The following is a 14,554-nucleotide window of genomic DNA, read 5'->3' on the forward strand; positions in this document are numbered from 1 at the left end:
GTATGCTTGTTATCGTTTTTTTTAGGACAAAACGAAACGGAAGAGAGCTAAGCACAGGCAAAATCCTAGAGGAAAACCTGGTTCAGTCTGCTTTCCAACAGACTGGGAGACAAATTCACCTTTCAGCAGGACAATAACCTTAAACACAAGGCCAAATATACACTGGAATTGCTTACCAAGAAGACCGCGAGGTCTGAGGGGTTAGTTTTGACCTAAATCGGCTTGAAAATGTCTGTCTAGCAATGATCAACAACCAACTTGACAGAGCTTGAAGAATTTTTGTAAGAATGTGTAAATATTGTACAATAGCCGAATCCACTAATTTGAAGGGGTGTCCACATACTTTTGTATATATTGTGTATGTGGACACCCCTTCAAATTAGTGCATTTGGCTATTTCAGCCACACCCGTTGCTGACAGGTGTATAAAATCGAGCACACCGCCATGCAATCTTCATAGGCAAACATTGGGCCGTACTGAAGAGCTCAGTGACTTTCAATGTGGCACCGTCATAGGATGCCACCTTTCCAACAAGTCAGTTCGTCAAATTTCTGCCCTGCCAGGGCTGCCCCGGTCAACTGTAAGTACCGTTATTGCTGAAGCGCATAAAAATTGTCTGACCTCGGTTGAAACACTCCCTACCAAGTTCTAAACTGCCTCTGGAAGCAACGTCAGCACAATAACTGTTCGTCGGGAGCTTCATGAAATGGGTTTCCATGGCCGAGCAGCCGCACACAAGCCTAAGGTCACCATGCGCAATGCCAAGCGTCGGCTGGAGTGGTGTAAAGCTCGCCGCCACTGGAGCAATGGAAACACGTTCTCTGGAGTGATGAATCAAGCTTCTCCATCTGGGTTTGGACAAATCTGGGTTTGGCGGATGCCAGGAGAACGCTACCTGCCCGAATGCATAGTGCACACTGTAAAGTTTGGTGGAGGAGGAATAATGGCCTGGGGCTGTTTTTTATGGTTTGGGCTAGGCCCCTTAGTTCCAGTGAAGGTCAATCTTAACGCTACAGCATACAATGACATTCTAGACAATTCTGTGCTTCCAACGTTGTGGCAACAGTTTGGGGAAGGCCCTTTCCTGTTTCAGCATTACAATGCCCCCGTGCACAAAGCGAGGTCCATACAGAAATGGTTTGTCGAGATCAGTGTGGAAGAACTTGACTGGCCTGACAGAGCCCTGACCTCAACCCCATCGAACACCTTTGGGATGAATTGGAACGCAGACTGCGAGCCAGGCCTAATCGCCCAACATCAGTGCCCGACCTCACTAATGCTCGTGACTGAATGGAAATAAGTCCCCGCAGCAATGTTCCAACATCTAGTGGAAATCCTTCCCAGAAGAGTGGAGGCTGTTATAGCAGCAAAGGGGGGACCAACTCCATATTAATGCCCATGATTTTGGAATTAGATGTTTGACAAGCAGGTGTCCACATACTTTTGGCCATGTAGTGTATTTCTGTATCTCATTTTCAATAAATGTGAAAAAAAATCTAAAACACTTTTTCACTTTGTCATTATGAGGTATTGTGTGTAGATGGGCGGGAAAAAACATCTATTGAATCCATTTTGAATTCAGGCTGTAACAACAAAATGTGGAATAAGTCAAGCGGTACGAATAATTCCTGAAGGCACTGTATATTCTTCAAGAATCAATGGGTACATTAATTAAGTCCAAAAAACTATATAGAAACTGCAAAATGCCCCTTTTAAAGTAGCCATACAAGATTAAAACTAATTTAAAGTTGGAAAAGGATTAGAAAAATCTGTAAAGTGACTGACCCGGCAGCAGTAGTGCATGCAGCAGAGGGTGGGGGCGGGATCTGCCTCCCCTGTTTCAGAGATGAGGCACACAGGGCAGCTGGACACAGGGCTGGGGGGCGGCTGGGGGTTCCAGCCCTTCAGCCCAGCAGCCATGACCAGGGAGTCTGGGTCGTCTGTGTAGCGCTGGATCAGCACGTCCACGTTCCACTTGCAGTGGACCAGCAGGTGCTCAGCCCGGTCCAGGTCCAGACTCAGGGTGCCAGAGACCTGCTGGACTGTGCGCTGCATCAGCTGCCGTACCTCCTCCTGGTTCATAGTCCGGCCCATGGACAACAGGACAGCCTCCAGGACCCCGTCTTCCACACTCTGAGGGGCTGCAATGATGCCTTCCAGGCTGCAGGAGGAGACACAGCGGGTCACAAGAGGTAACTTACAGCTACGGAAATCTTAACTTCTTAAACGTGAGGGGGTCTCAGTTTAGTATGATTACATTGGAAATACTCTCATTTCAGAGAACAAGCATGTGTTATTAAAAACAGTGCGACAGAATAACATCTTTATGGAAAGCAGAGCTTGTAATTATCAGGTTAGTAGTGTGATTTTAATGTCAAAGAGCTGTAGAGACTAATTTTGGTATCTTCATTAATAAAGATCTCACCCCACACAGCATTTATAGACTACTGTATTATAACCACACAAAATAAGGCAGCAAACATGGTTCAAAGTTGAAATTGTCTTTTATTTATATTAATAGAACATTCACTAGCATCTTTTGACTGTTTCTCAACATATTGCATAAAAGCCTTGATCATTTTTGTGTTTCATGAATCGTTTCAGTATTGGAGCCATGGGTTTCTTTGAAGGTAAACAGCATCAGTGGTCAATGGTCATCCTGTATGTGAAATGACTGACGTTGCCAGGCATTGCCATCCAGCCTCAGTTTAGGTCAATGTGTATTTAAAAGCTCAACTAGGACAGAACGAGTGCATATGGCACAAATAAGTGCTGTAATGTCAGGGCTGAAGACCTCAACCCAATTGGTTATCTATTAAAGCATTTATGCAACAGCTATGGCAGACAGACATAGAAATGGAAAAGGCCTGTTAGTAAATCTTCTTCTACTCTCCTTCCCTACAATTCAAAAACCAAACATGCCCTGAGATACAGAATCACCACAGAGGCTACACCAGCCGTCTACATTAAAAACCCTTCCCCCACTAGGTCAAGGGTCGTCCGCACACCTGATGTCAGCGTTGCTGCTGTTGCTGGGGTTATTCTTCAGCTCTGCCTTGCTGAAGGAGAATTGCGCCTGGCCCTTCAGGGGAGTGGAGGGGTCTTCAGGCAGGAACTCCACGATGTGGGGGCTGTCCTCATTGCGCCTGATGTAGCCCTTGCTGATGACGTGCATGACACAGGACAGCACGTCTGTAGTGCTGCAGCTGAAATGCACCGAACGAGTCGCCTCCCGCTTCTGACATGTGTCCAACACCTAAGGGAGGACAAGGGATAAAATAGGGACGTAAAAGACACCCACTGCTAGCATCTGGCACATCAAATAAAGAGGAGTCTAAATAAAAGCTGGACCTGAAACATGGAGGGATGTATGTTTATGCTGCCACTACATAGGATCAGTTGATAATCTCCATTGGTCACACATGAGGGAGGACACATGAGGGAACAAGGCCTTACTCTGAACACCAGGTTGTCTATGTGCATCTCTTTCTCAGCCTTCATGATCTGGATGATGAGGCAGTAGATGAAGTTCCTCTTCCTCTCCAGCAAGCGGGCAGCATCCTCGTCCACATTCAGGTAGGTCTGCTTGGGCAGGTAGCAGTAGCTGTGGTTTTCCAAACTCTGAGACAGAGCTTTTTTGTTCAACCTCAGGACTCCTATGTGCAGAGAAGGACAAAACCTTAAATTCAGTCCAACTCCACAAACGCCAACAGTAAATTCAAATGGTCATGAAAATAACAACTAACTGGGAAACAATTGAGGAGATGGAATCTTTGGGTGTAATTATTTTTGTAAATGCAATGTCACCAAAAAATCTGCTGGATTACAGGGATCCACAGTAGCTCCATATAATGTATTTGTGAAAGGCTCAAAGAAAGAGCTAGCCAGGGAAAGAAAGAGCGGGAGCTCACCCTTCACAAAATTGGTATTGGGGCTGTCTGTGGTGAGAATGCCCTTCTCTGCAGTGAGGGGAGATAGCGCATGGGCCAGCACTATCGGGGAGAGGCCTGTGGCCTGCTGAAGAGCCTCCACAGATACATCCTGAAATAATAACAACAGGAGGTAGTTTAAGAGACATCAGCCCATTATCAATGAAAAAAATAAATAAATAAAACTCGCTTTGCACTGCGTTTCCCCCATCTAGTTACCTGTTGGTGGTTGAACTGCAGGAGGATGTACATCTGCAGGGTGGAGACATAGAGAGTGCAGGAGCCGTAGTGCAGCTCTGCATGGCCCAGCCAGGTCCACTGTAGACGCCTGGGCTTACTGTGGGTCAGATTGTACACGCACTGACCTGCAGACAAACACACATCAATCAGCCTCTAGCACTTCCGTTCTGAAAGATGCCTTTGTAACGGACTGGCTCTGATGGAACTTCGCAAGATTTTGGCATATGAGAAAGATCTAAAATATACTGAACAAAAATATAAATGCAACAACTTCAACGATTTTACTGAGTTACAGTTCATATAAGGAAATCAGTAAATTTAAATTAATTAGGCCCTAATCTATGGATTTCACGACTGGGCAGGGGCGCAGCCATGGGTGGGCCTGGGAGGGCATAGGCTCACCCACTTGGGAGCCAGGCCCAGCCAATCAGAATGAGTTTTTCCCGCCTCCCGAGTGGCGCAGCGGTCTAAAGCACTGCATCGCAGTGCTTGAGGCATCACTACAGACCCGGGTTCGATCCCTGGCTGTGTCACAGCCGGCCGTGACCGGGAGACCCATGAGGCGGCACACAATTGTCCCAGCGTCGTCCGGGTTAGTGGAGGGTTTGGCCGGCCGGGATTTCCTTGTTCCATCGTGCCCGAGAGACTCCTTGTGGCGGGCCGGGCACCTGCAAGCTGACTCGGTCGCCAGCTGGACGGTGTTTCCTCCGACACATTGGTGCAGCTGGCTTCCGGGTTAAGAGAGCAGTGTCAAGAAGCAGTGCGGCTTGGCAGGGTCGTGTTTCGGAGGACGCATGGCTCTCGACCGTCGCCTCTCCCTTGTCCATAGGGGAGTTGCAGCGATGGGACAAGACTAACTACCAATTGGATATCACGAAATTGGGGAGAAAAATTGGTAAAAGTACAAAGAAAGGGCTTTATTACATACAGAAATACTCCTCAGTTTCATCAGCTGTCTAGGTGGCTGGTCTCAGACAATCCCGCAGGTGAAGAAGCCAGATGTGGAGGTCCTGGGCTGGCGTGGTTACACGTGGTCTGCGGGTGTGAGGCCAGTTGGACGTACTGCCAAATTCTCTAAAACGATGTTCGCCTCGCTTATGGTATAGAAATTAACATTACATTCGCTGGCAACAGCTTGTGGACATTCCTGCAGTCAGCATGTCAATTGCACGTTCCCGCAACTTGAGAAATCTGTGGCATTGTGTTGTGTGACAAAACTGCACATTTTAGAATGGCCTTTTATTGTCCATAGCACAAGGTGCACCTGTGTAATGATCATGCTGTTTAATCAGCTTATTGATATGCCACACCTGTCAGGTGGATGGATTATCTTGGCAAATGAGAAATGCTCACTAACAGGGATGTAAACAAATGTGTGCACAAAATATAAGAGAAAAATAAGCTTTTTGTGCATATGGAACATTTCTGGGATCTTTTATTTCAGCTCATGTAACATGGGACCAACACTTTACATGTGGCGCTCATATTTTTGTTCAGTGTACACTACCGTTCAAAATGTTTTTTCTTTATTTTTACTATTTTCTACATTGTAGAATAATAGTAAAGACATCAAAACTATGAAATAACACATATGGAATCATGTAGTAACCAAAAAAGTGTTAAACAAATCAAAATATGTTATATTCTTCAAATAGCGACCCTTTGCCTTGATGACAGCTTTGCACACACTTGGCATTCTCTCAACCAGCTTCACCTGGAATGCTTTTCCAACAGTCTTGAAGGAGTTCCCACATATGCTGAGCACTTGTTGCCTGCTTTTCCTTCACTCTGCGGTCCGACTCATCCCAAACCATCTCAATTTAGTTGAGTTCGGGTGATTGTGGAGGCCAGGTCATCTGATGCAGCACTCCATCACTCTCCTTCTTGGTAAAATAGCCCTTACACAGCCTGGATGTGTGTTGGGTCATTGTCCTGTTGAAAAACAAATGATAGTCCCACTAAGCCCAAATCAGATGGTATGGCGTATCACTGCAGAATGCTGTGGTAGCCATGCTGGTTAAGTGCGCCTTGAATTCTAAATAAATCACAGACAGTGTCACCAGCAAAGCACCCCCATACCATAACACCACCTCCTCCATGCTTTACGGTGGGAAATACACATGCAGAGATCATCCGTTCACCCACACCGCGTCTCACAAAGACACAGCGGTTGGAACAAAAAATCTCACATTTGGACTCCAGACCAAAGGACAAATATTCAGCGGCTTAATGTCCATTGCTCGTGTTTCTTGGCCCAAGCAAGTCTCTTCTTCTTCTTATTGGTGTCTTTAGTAGTGGTTTCTTTGCAGAAATTCGACCATGAAGGCCAGATTCACACAGTCTCCTCTGAACAGTTGATGTTGAGATGTGTCTGTTACTTGAACTCTGTGAAGCATTTATTTGGGCTGCAATTTATGAGGTTGGTAACTCTAATGAACTTATCCTCTGCAGCAGAGGTAACTCTGGGTCTTCCATTCCTGTGGCGGTCCTCATGAGAGCCAGTTTCATCATAGCACTTGATGGTTTTTGCGACTGCACTTACAGAAACTTTTAAAGTTCTTGAAATTTTCAGTATTGACTGACCTTCATGTCTTAAAGTAATGATGGACTGTTGTTTCTCTTTTCTTATTTGAGCTGTTCTTGCCATAATATGGACTTGGTCTTTTACCAAATAGGGCTATCTTCTGTATACCCCCCCCCCCCAAACCTGTTAATTGAAATGCATTCCAGGTGACTACCTCATGAAGCTGGTTGAGAGAATGCCAAGAGTGTGCAAAGCTGTCATCAAGGCAAATGGTGGCTATTTGAATTATCTCAAATATTAATATAATTTGATTTGTTTAACACTTTTTTGGTTACTACATGATTCCATATGTGTTATTTCATAGTTTTGATGTCTTCACTATTATTCTACAATGTAGAAAGTAGTAAAAATAAAGAAAAACCCTTGAATGAGTAGGTGTTCTAAAACTTTTGACCGGTAGTGTACATCAATGTGAGGAGGGAAACATACAGCCAAACTTTGTGAAAAGACAGATGACAGAAGGGGACTGACTGTTAGAGTAGAAGTCTGTGAACTCCGCCAGGTAGGTGCAGAGCTGCTTGGGGAAGTATCTGCTGGAGTTGTCCAGGTAGCAGGGTGAGGAGACGGCCCAGCAGCGAGGTGACAGGACCAGCACCTTCACCTCACTCTCCTCATCAGGCTCCGACGGCTGATCATCCATCATCTGCAGCACAGCAAAGGACAACATTTTTTTGGGGTTATGGGTTGGATTCCCAAGAGGTCATATAACATCGTAATATGTGTATGCTGCTTTGGAAACGATCATCTGCTATATACAGTGAGCTCCAAAAGTATTGGGACAATGGCACATTTTTGGTTGTTTTGGCTCTGTACTCCAGCACTCTGGATTTGAAATATTACAGCGACTATGAGGTTAAAGTTTGGACTGTCAGCTTTATTTGATGGTGTTCTCATCCATATCGGGTAAACCGTTTAGAAATTACAGCACTTTTTGTACATAGTCCACCCATTTTAGTGGATCGAAAGTATTGGGACAAATTCACTTATGTTTATTAAAGTAGTCAAAAGTTTTTAGTATTTGGTCTATATTCCTAGCACGCAATGACTACATCAAGCTGACTCTACAAACTTGGAGTCATTTGCTGTTTGTTTTGGTTGTTTCAGATTATTTGTGCCCAACTGAAATGGTAAATAATGTATTGTAACTTTTATTGTAAATAAGAATAGAATGTTTCAAAACACTTCTACATTCATTTGAAAACTACCATGATTACGAATAATCCTGAATGAATTGTGAATAATGATAGGTGAGAAAGTTGGATGCACAAATATCATACCCCCAAAACATGCTAACATCTCACCATTACAATAGCAGGGGTTAGCATGTTTTTGGGGGGTATGATATTTATGCGTCTAACATTCGCACTCATCATTACTCACGATTCATTCAGGATTATCCGTAATCAGGTAGCATCCACATTAATGTAGAAGTGTTTAGAAACATATTCTATTCTTATTTACAATAAAAGTGACTCCAAAATGACACAATACGTTATTTACCATTCATTTCTACTGGGTACAAAATAATCTGAAACAAACAGCAAATGACTCCAAGTTTGTAGAGTCACAAGCTTGTTGTAGTCATTGCGTGCTAGGAATACAGACCAAATACAAAAACAAAAAAAATCGGAATACTTTAATAGACTTAAGTGAATTTGTCCCAATACTTCCGATCTACTAAAATGGGTGAACTATGTACAAAATGTGCTGTAATTTCTAAACGGTTCACCTAATATGAATGAAAATACCCTCAAATTAAAGCTGACAGTCTGGATTTGATACAATGACTGAGGTTAAAGTGCAAAATGCTGGAGTACAGAGCCAAAACGTGTCACTGTCCCAATACTTTTGGAGCTCACTGTACAGTGCATTCGGAAAGCATTCAGACCCCTTCCTCCACTCCACATTTTGTTACGTTACAGCCTTATTCTAAAATGGATTAAAGAAAACATTTTCCTCATCAATCTCCACACAATGCCCCATAATGACAAAGCGAAAACAGGTTTTTAGAAATGTATGTACTTCTATTAAAATAAAAAAACAGGAACACCTTATTTACATACGTTTTAAAACCCTTTGCTATGAGACTCGAAATTGAGCTCAGGTGCATCCTGTTTCCATTGATCATCCTTGAGATGTTTCTACAACTTGATTGGAGTCCACCTGTGGTAAATTCAATTGATTGGACATGATTTGGAAAGGCACACACCTGTCTATATAAGGTCCCACAGTTGACAGTGCATGTCAGAGCAAAAACCAAGCCATGAAGTCAAAGGAATTGTCTGTAGAGCTCTGAGACAGAATTGTGTCGTGGCACAGACCTGGGGAAGGGTACCAAAAAATGTCTGCAGCATTGAAGGTCCCCAAGAACACAGTGAACTCCATCATTCTTAAAAATGGAAGAGCTGGCCGCCCGGCCAAACTGAACAATCGGGGGAGAAGGGCCTTGGTCAGGGAGGTGACCAAGAACCCAATGGTCACGCTGACAGAGCTCCTCTGTGGAGATGGGAGAACCTTCCAGAAGGACAACCATCTCTGCAGCACTCCACCAAATCAGGCCTTTATGGTAGAGTGGCCAGATGGAAGCCACTCCTCAGTAACAGGCACATGACAGCCCGCTTTGAGTATGCCAAAAGACACCTAGGACTCTCAGACCATGAGAAACAAGAGTATTCAAGTATTTGGCCTGAATTCTAAGCGTCACGTCTGGAGGAAACCTGGCACCACCCTAAGGTGAAGCGTGGTGGCTGTGGGGATGTTTTTCAGCGGCAGGGACTGGGAGACTAGTCAGGATCGAGGGAAAGATGAACGGAGCAAAGTACAGAGATCCTTGATGGAAACCTGCTCCAGAGCGCTCTGGACCTCAGGCTGGGGCGAAGGTTCAACTTCCAACAGGACAACGACCCTAAGCACACAGCCAAGACAATACAATAATAGCTGCCAATGGTGCTTCAACAAAGTACTGAGTAAAGGGTCTGAATACCTATGTAAATGTAATATTTCAGTTTTTATTTTATTTTTATAAATGTGCAAACATTTCTAAAAACCTGTTTTCGCCTTGTCATGATGGAGTATTGTGTGTAGATTGATGAGGGAGAAAAACGATTTAACCCATTTCAGAATAAAGCTGTAACGTAACAAAATGTGGAAAAAGTCAAGGTGTCTGAACGCTTTCCGAATGCACTGTATAAAATTAAACATTGCAGTGGTGGTTTTGGTCCTTTGCTCACCTCCTCGTCGACATCCTGCAGTGTCTTGTCCAGCTGCTGGAGGCGGTAGAGGTGGAACTCCTGCTGCAGCTCCTCAGACTCACTCAGGTTCTTCAGCATCTGCTGGGGGAAGCGGTTTGGGAAGCAGGTGCCTATCTGCATTATGACGGCACTCTCCAGCCACACCTTGCCTTGGCCCAGCAGCCTATCACCCAGGTAGTACCTGTGGAGGAGGGGGGAAAAGAGATGGATTGAGACTCTCCCGAGACAATGCTACAATATGGTCCTTTTATGGATGATAAATGGTCTTAGGTTGGCCTTCCAGATTTGAGTCCCCACAGTTCCCCGTGGTTCACCCGCAAAGAAATCAGCTGGCGGGTGGAATTAAAAATGTTTTTAACCCGCGGGTCGGCTCGCGGTTCAGAACAGTTATATTGCGGGTCGGAAACGTTTTAAATCAAGAGAATATTATTTGAACAAAGGAGCTTGTTGTGTTGCGAATTCCATTATGTGAGCAGTGATGCAGACATAGCCAAGGCTACTAGCCACGCAGCGAGAGAGTGGAGCAGGGAACTGTCCATTATGTGTATGGTGTTGAAACATTCCTAATTTGTCCACGTGCAGAGCTTATGTTCCCTTCCTCCACATGACAATACATTGCCAAGTTTACTTTCCCTGACTCCTAGCTCACACAAATGGCTAACGTAACAGGATAAATCAAAAAAGATTATGATGGTGGAATACACCGTCGTGGAAACAGGTGCTGCACTAGTGAAAATCCCAGGTTTGTAATAATTTTTTCAGTCATTGCGGACAAGGAGAACAACAACCCGGTAGATGGATACACAGCTGGTAAAAGTGCAAGCAAGTCTTAGTTTACGATAATTTGGTTAATTATTACATGAATTCAGGCTTGCACTTAGACCAATACGCAGGCCATATAAAGTTTAAACCTGTGAGGCTGGTAAAAGTTTGAGTAGTCAATAGCCTACAGCATATTCGATTCTAGGAATTGTTTATTTAAATTAAATATTAGTTTTTCTAAACAACACTGAAGTAAAGGTATTGTTATGTCTGCTATAAGCTTTCATTAGGGAAGAAGGAGGCTAATAAGAAGGCTATTTTTAAAAAGCGATTGGAGTTGTGCAGCATTACATTGTGAACATAAAAAGATAGGTCTATCATTCTTAATTCATGGCATGGTTTCCTTTTATCCAAATGTTGAATAGACATGCAGACTAATTAATGCTAATAGCCTACTACTCTGGAGTCATAAAAACAATTAAATAAATATATGTTATTTGGCAGGTCACAGATCGTCTCTCGGAACAATTCTAGGCGGAAATTGATGTGGCCGGCGCAGAGCAGATGCGGCTCCAAAAAACTGACCCGTGCAAGAGTCTGCTACAGAGATAGAAATGTGGCCTTACCTGTAACAGTGCTCAAAGGTGTTGGCAAGCTCCAGGCCGGAGAGAAAGAGCATAGGTTCTAGAAATTGCTGCAACTGGTTAAGAGTCTCCACATTGCCAGAGTCCACTCCACTCTCCTGGATCATCAAGTCAATGTACTGGGCAAACTGCTCACTCATCTGCAAACACACATAGAGATGAAGAATGTAACCCACACAGACAGCAGTGATCTGGAGCATAGATGTGTTACAGGTACACTGCCGGGTCATGTTCATTAGGAACCAAACAGAAGAAAACGGACTGAAACAGAGAAGAACTATTGCAGTTTTTCGTTGCGTGCCCTAATGAACGTGACCCAGGTAGTATTGAGTACAGGTCATCCAGTATAACTCACATGCATGGCGGTGAGGATGGAGAGCTGTAGGAGAGCAGCAGAGAAGCCGTGGCGGAGAGCCAGCACAAATGCTGTCTGTTGGCCAAACAGCTCCTCCATGGCATTCTTCAGACTGAGGTACATGTTCCTGTAACGCTCCACAAAGTCTGGCAGACTGCACCTCGAGTCCAAGAATTTCTTCACCTGTTAAACATGGGTCGAATAATCACTCTCAAGTAAAAAAAGATTAATTTAGTGATGCCATCTTGACTTAAGCTTTTGATCAGAATGACACCACCAACTTACTTCAATAACATTAGATCAGAGTAGGTTTATAATGGGCCTCATTGTTTTTAGAGACGTAAGAGTGGCTTACCCGTCTCTGTACCACGCCCTGCCAACACAGTGCTATCCCTGCAATACTGCTGGTGTTCTTCACCCTTGGCTTGACAGAACTGGAGGAGGAAGAGGACACAGCAGCTGCATCTTTGTTCTTTCCGTCTTTTCCATCTGAAAGAAAATGACAAAATCAGTTATCTTCTAAGCAAAAGGTTTGAGACAAATTCAGGGTAAAAATAAATACACTATATATACACAGAAGTATGTGGACACCCATTCAAATTACTAGAATCGGCTATTTCAGCCACACCCGTTGCTGACAGGTGTATTAAATCGAGTACACAGCCATGCAATCTCCATAGACAAACATTGGTAGTGGAATGGCCTTACTGAAGAAAAGCTCAGTGACTTTCAATGTGGCACTGTCATAGGATGCCACCTTCCCAATAAGTTCGTTCGTCAAATTTCTGCCCTGCTAGAGCTGCCCCAGTGAACTGTAAATGGTCATCGTTTTCATCGCCTTGCTGCTGGATAATATGCTTCTAACGGTTGTTGTGGTTATTGTGAAGTGGAAACGTCTAGGAGCAACAACGGCTCAGCCGCGAAGTGGTAGACCACACAAGATCGCAGAACGGGACCACCGAGTGCTTAAATCGCGTAGCGCGTAAAACTTGTCCGTCCAGCGCAGCGGTCTAAGGCACTGCATCGCAGTGCTAGAGGCATTACTACAGACCAGGGTTCATTCCCGGGCTGTGCCACAACCGCCCGTGGCCGGGAGTCCCATAGGACGGCGCACAATTGGCCCAGTGTCGTCCGGGTTAGGGGAGGGTTTGGCCGGTGGGGCTTTACCTGGCTCATCGCGCTCTAGCGACTCCTTGTGGCGGGCCAGGTGCCTGCGGGCTGACCCCGGTCGCCAGTTGAACGGTGTTTCCTCCGACACATTGGTGCGGCTGGCTTCCGGGTTAAGCTGGCGGGTATTAAGGAGCGAGGTTAGGCAGGTCATGTTCCGGAGGACGCATCACTCCAACTTCGCCTCTACCGAGCCCGTTGGGGAGTTGCAGCGATGAGACAAGATCGAAAATTGGGGAGAAAAAAGGGGGTAAAATACAAAAAAAAAAAAGGTCTGTCCTCGGATGCAACACTCACTACAGAGTTCCAAACTGCCTCTGGAAGCAACGTCAGCACAATAACTGTTAGTCAGGAGCTTAATGAAATGGGTTTCCATGGCCGAGCAGCTGCACACAAGCCTAAGCTCACCATGCGTAATGCCAAGCGTCTGCTGGAGTGGTGTAAAGCTCGCTGCCATTGGACTCTGGAGCAATGGAAACGCGTTCTCTGGAGTGATTAATCAAGCTTTGCCGTCTGGCAGTCCGACGGACAAATCTGGGTCTGGCAGATGCCAGGAGCACACTACCTGCCCCATTGCATAGGGCCAACTGTAAAGTTTGGTGGAGGAGGAATAATGGTCTGGGGCTGTTTTTCCATGGTTTGGGCTAGGCCACTTAGTTCCAGTGAAGAGAAATCTTAAAGCTACAGCATACAATGATACTCTAGACAGTTCTGTGCTTCCAACTTTGTGGAAACAGTTTGGGGAAGGCCCTTTCCTGTTTCAGCATGACAGTGACCCCGTACACAAAGCGAGGTCCATACAGAAATGGTTTGTTGAGGTCAGTGTGAAAGAAGCACAGAGCCCTGACCTCAACTCCATTGAACACATTTGGGATGAATTGGAACGCCGTCTGCGAGCCAGGCCTAATTGCCCAACATCAGTGCCCGACCTCACTAATGCTTTTGTGGTTGAATGGAAGCAAGTCCCCGCAGCAATGTTCCAACATCTAGTGGAAAGCCTTCCCAGAAGAGTGGAGGCTGTTATAGCAGCAAAGGGGGGACCAACTCCATATTAATGCCCATGATTTTTGAATTAGATGTTCAACAAGCAGGTGTCGACATACTTTTGGTCATGTAGTGTATGAAACTACAGCCAAAAACAACTGAAAGAAACAAATGAGTAACACATCGTCCTGATCATTTTCAATTCAAACTGGAGGGTTGCGTGTGGTGGGGAAAGCGGAATGACTCAGTCATTAGTAATATAAAAATGGAGATGCTAGAAGAATAACTTAAAAACTGAATGCAGTACATTAGCCTCTAAGCTGTTACTTACTCTTTAAAACTTTGCTTCGGTTGATACCTTCTGAAAACAAAAGAAATACGGAAGACGTGATGGGTTGCGTCTAACAAACATTATGAATAAAGTATCAATACGTTCGCATTTCCAAATATTATACTACCATGCAAAATCTAGTCTTTAGTCTACTGAGATTTATTCGCAGCTCATTTTGATTGCCAATTCCTGTAGCATTTCCGCACCCAATTTTATGGGCAATAATTGCCAATTCACTATTGAAAAAGATTGAGAAGACCACATTTTGTCCCACTACGACTGATGAAATATCAGTCACAGCTGGACA

General features: G+C 44.7%; 1 protein-coding gene across 4 annotated transcripts in view; it reads right to left on the reverse strand.

Annotated features, from left to right (window-relative positions):
* The window catches only part of LOC121553716 (cullin-9), a 52,546-nt gene that overhangs the window by 16,668 nt on the left and 21,324 nt on the right, over positions 1–14,554 (reverse strand). For 2 of the 4 annotated variants that reach the window (XM_041867044.2, XM_041867041.2), the window contains exons 22-32: positions 14,248–14,277; positions 12,121–12,254; positions 11,766–11,948; positions 11,393–11,550; positions 9,984–10,185; positions 7,225–7,396; positions 4,149–4,294; positions 3,912–4,041; positions 3,457–3,656; positions 3,009–3,256; positions 1,786–2,161 (exon numbers count right to left, since the gene is read on the reverse strand). In XM_041867044.2, coding sequence (XP_041722978.2) covers positions 1,786–2,161; positions 3,009–3,256; positions 3,457–3,656; positions 3,912–4,041; positions 4,149–4,294; positions 7,225–7,396; positions 9,984–10,185; positions 11,393–11,550; positions 11,766–11,948; positions 12,121–12,254; positions 14,248–14,277 — 1,979 coding nt within the window. The remainder of the gene's footprint in view (positions 1–1,785; positions 2,162–3,008; positions 3,257–3,456; positions 3,657–3,911; positions 4,042–4,148; positions 4,295–7,224; positions 7,397–9,983; positions 10,186–11,392; positions 11,551–11,765; positions 11,949–12,120; positions 12,255–14,247; positions 14,278–14,554) is intronic. The other 2 variants (XM_041867042.2, XM_041867043.2) reach the window with 2 other exon arrangements.

This window comes from Coregonus clupeaformis, chromosome 37 (assembly GCF_020615455.1).
Source record: "Coregonus clupeaformis isolate EN_2021a chromosome 37, ASM2061545v1, whole genome shotgun sequence".
NCBI classification, from domain to species: Eukaryota; Metazoa; Chordata; class Actinopteri; order Salmoniformes; family Salmonidae; genus Coregonus; species Coregonus clupeaformis.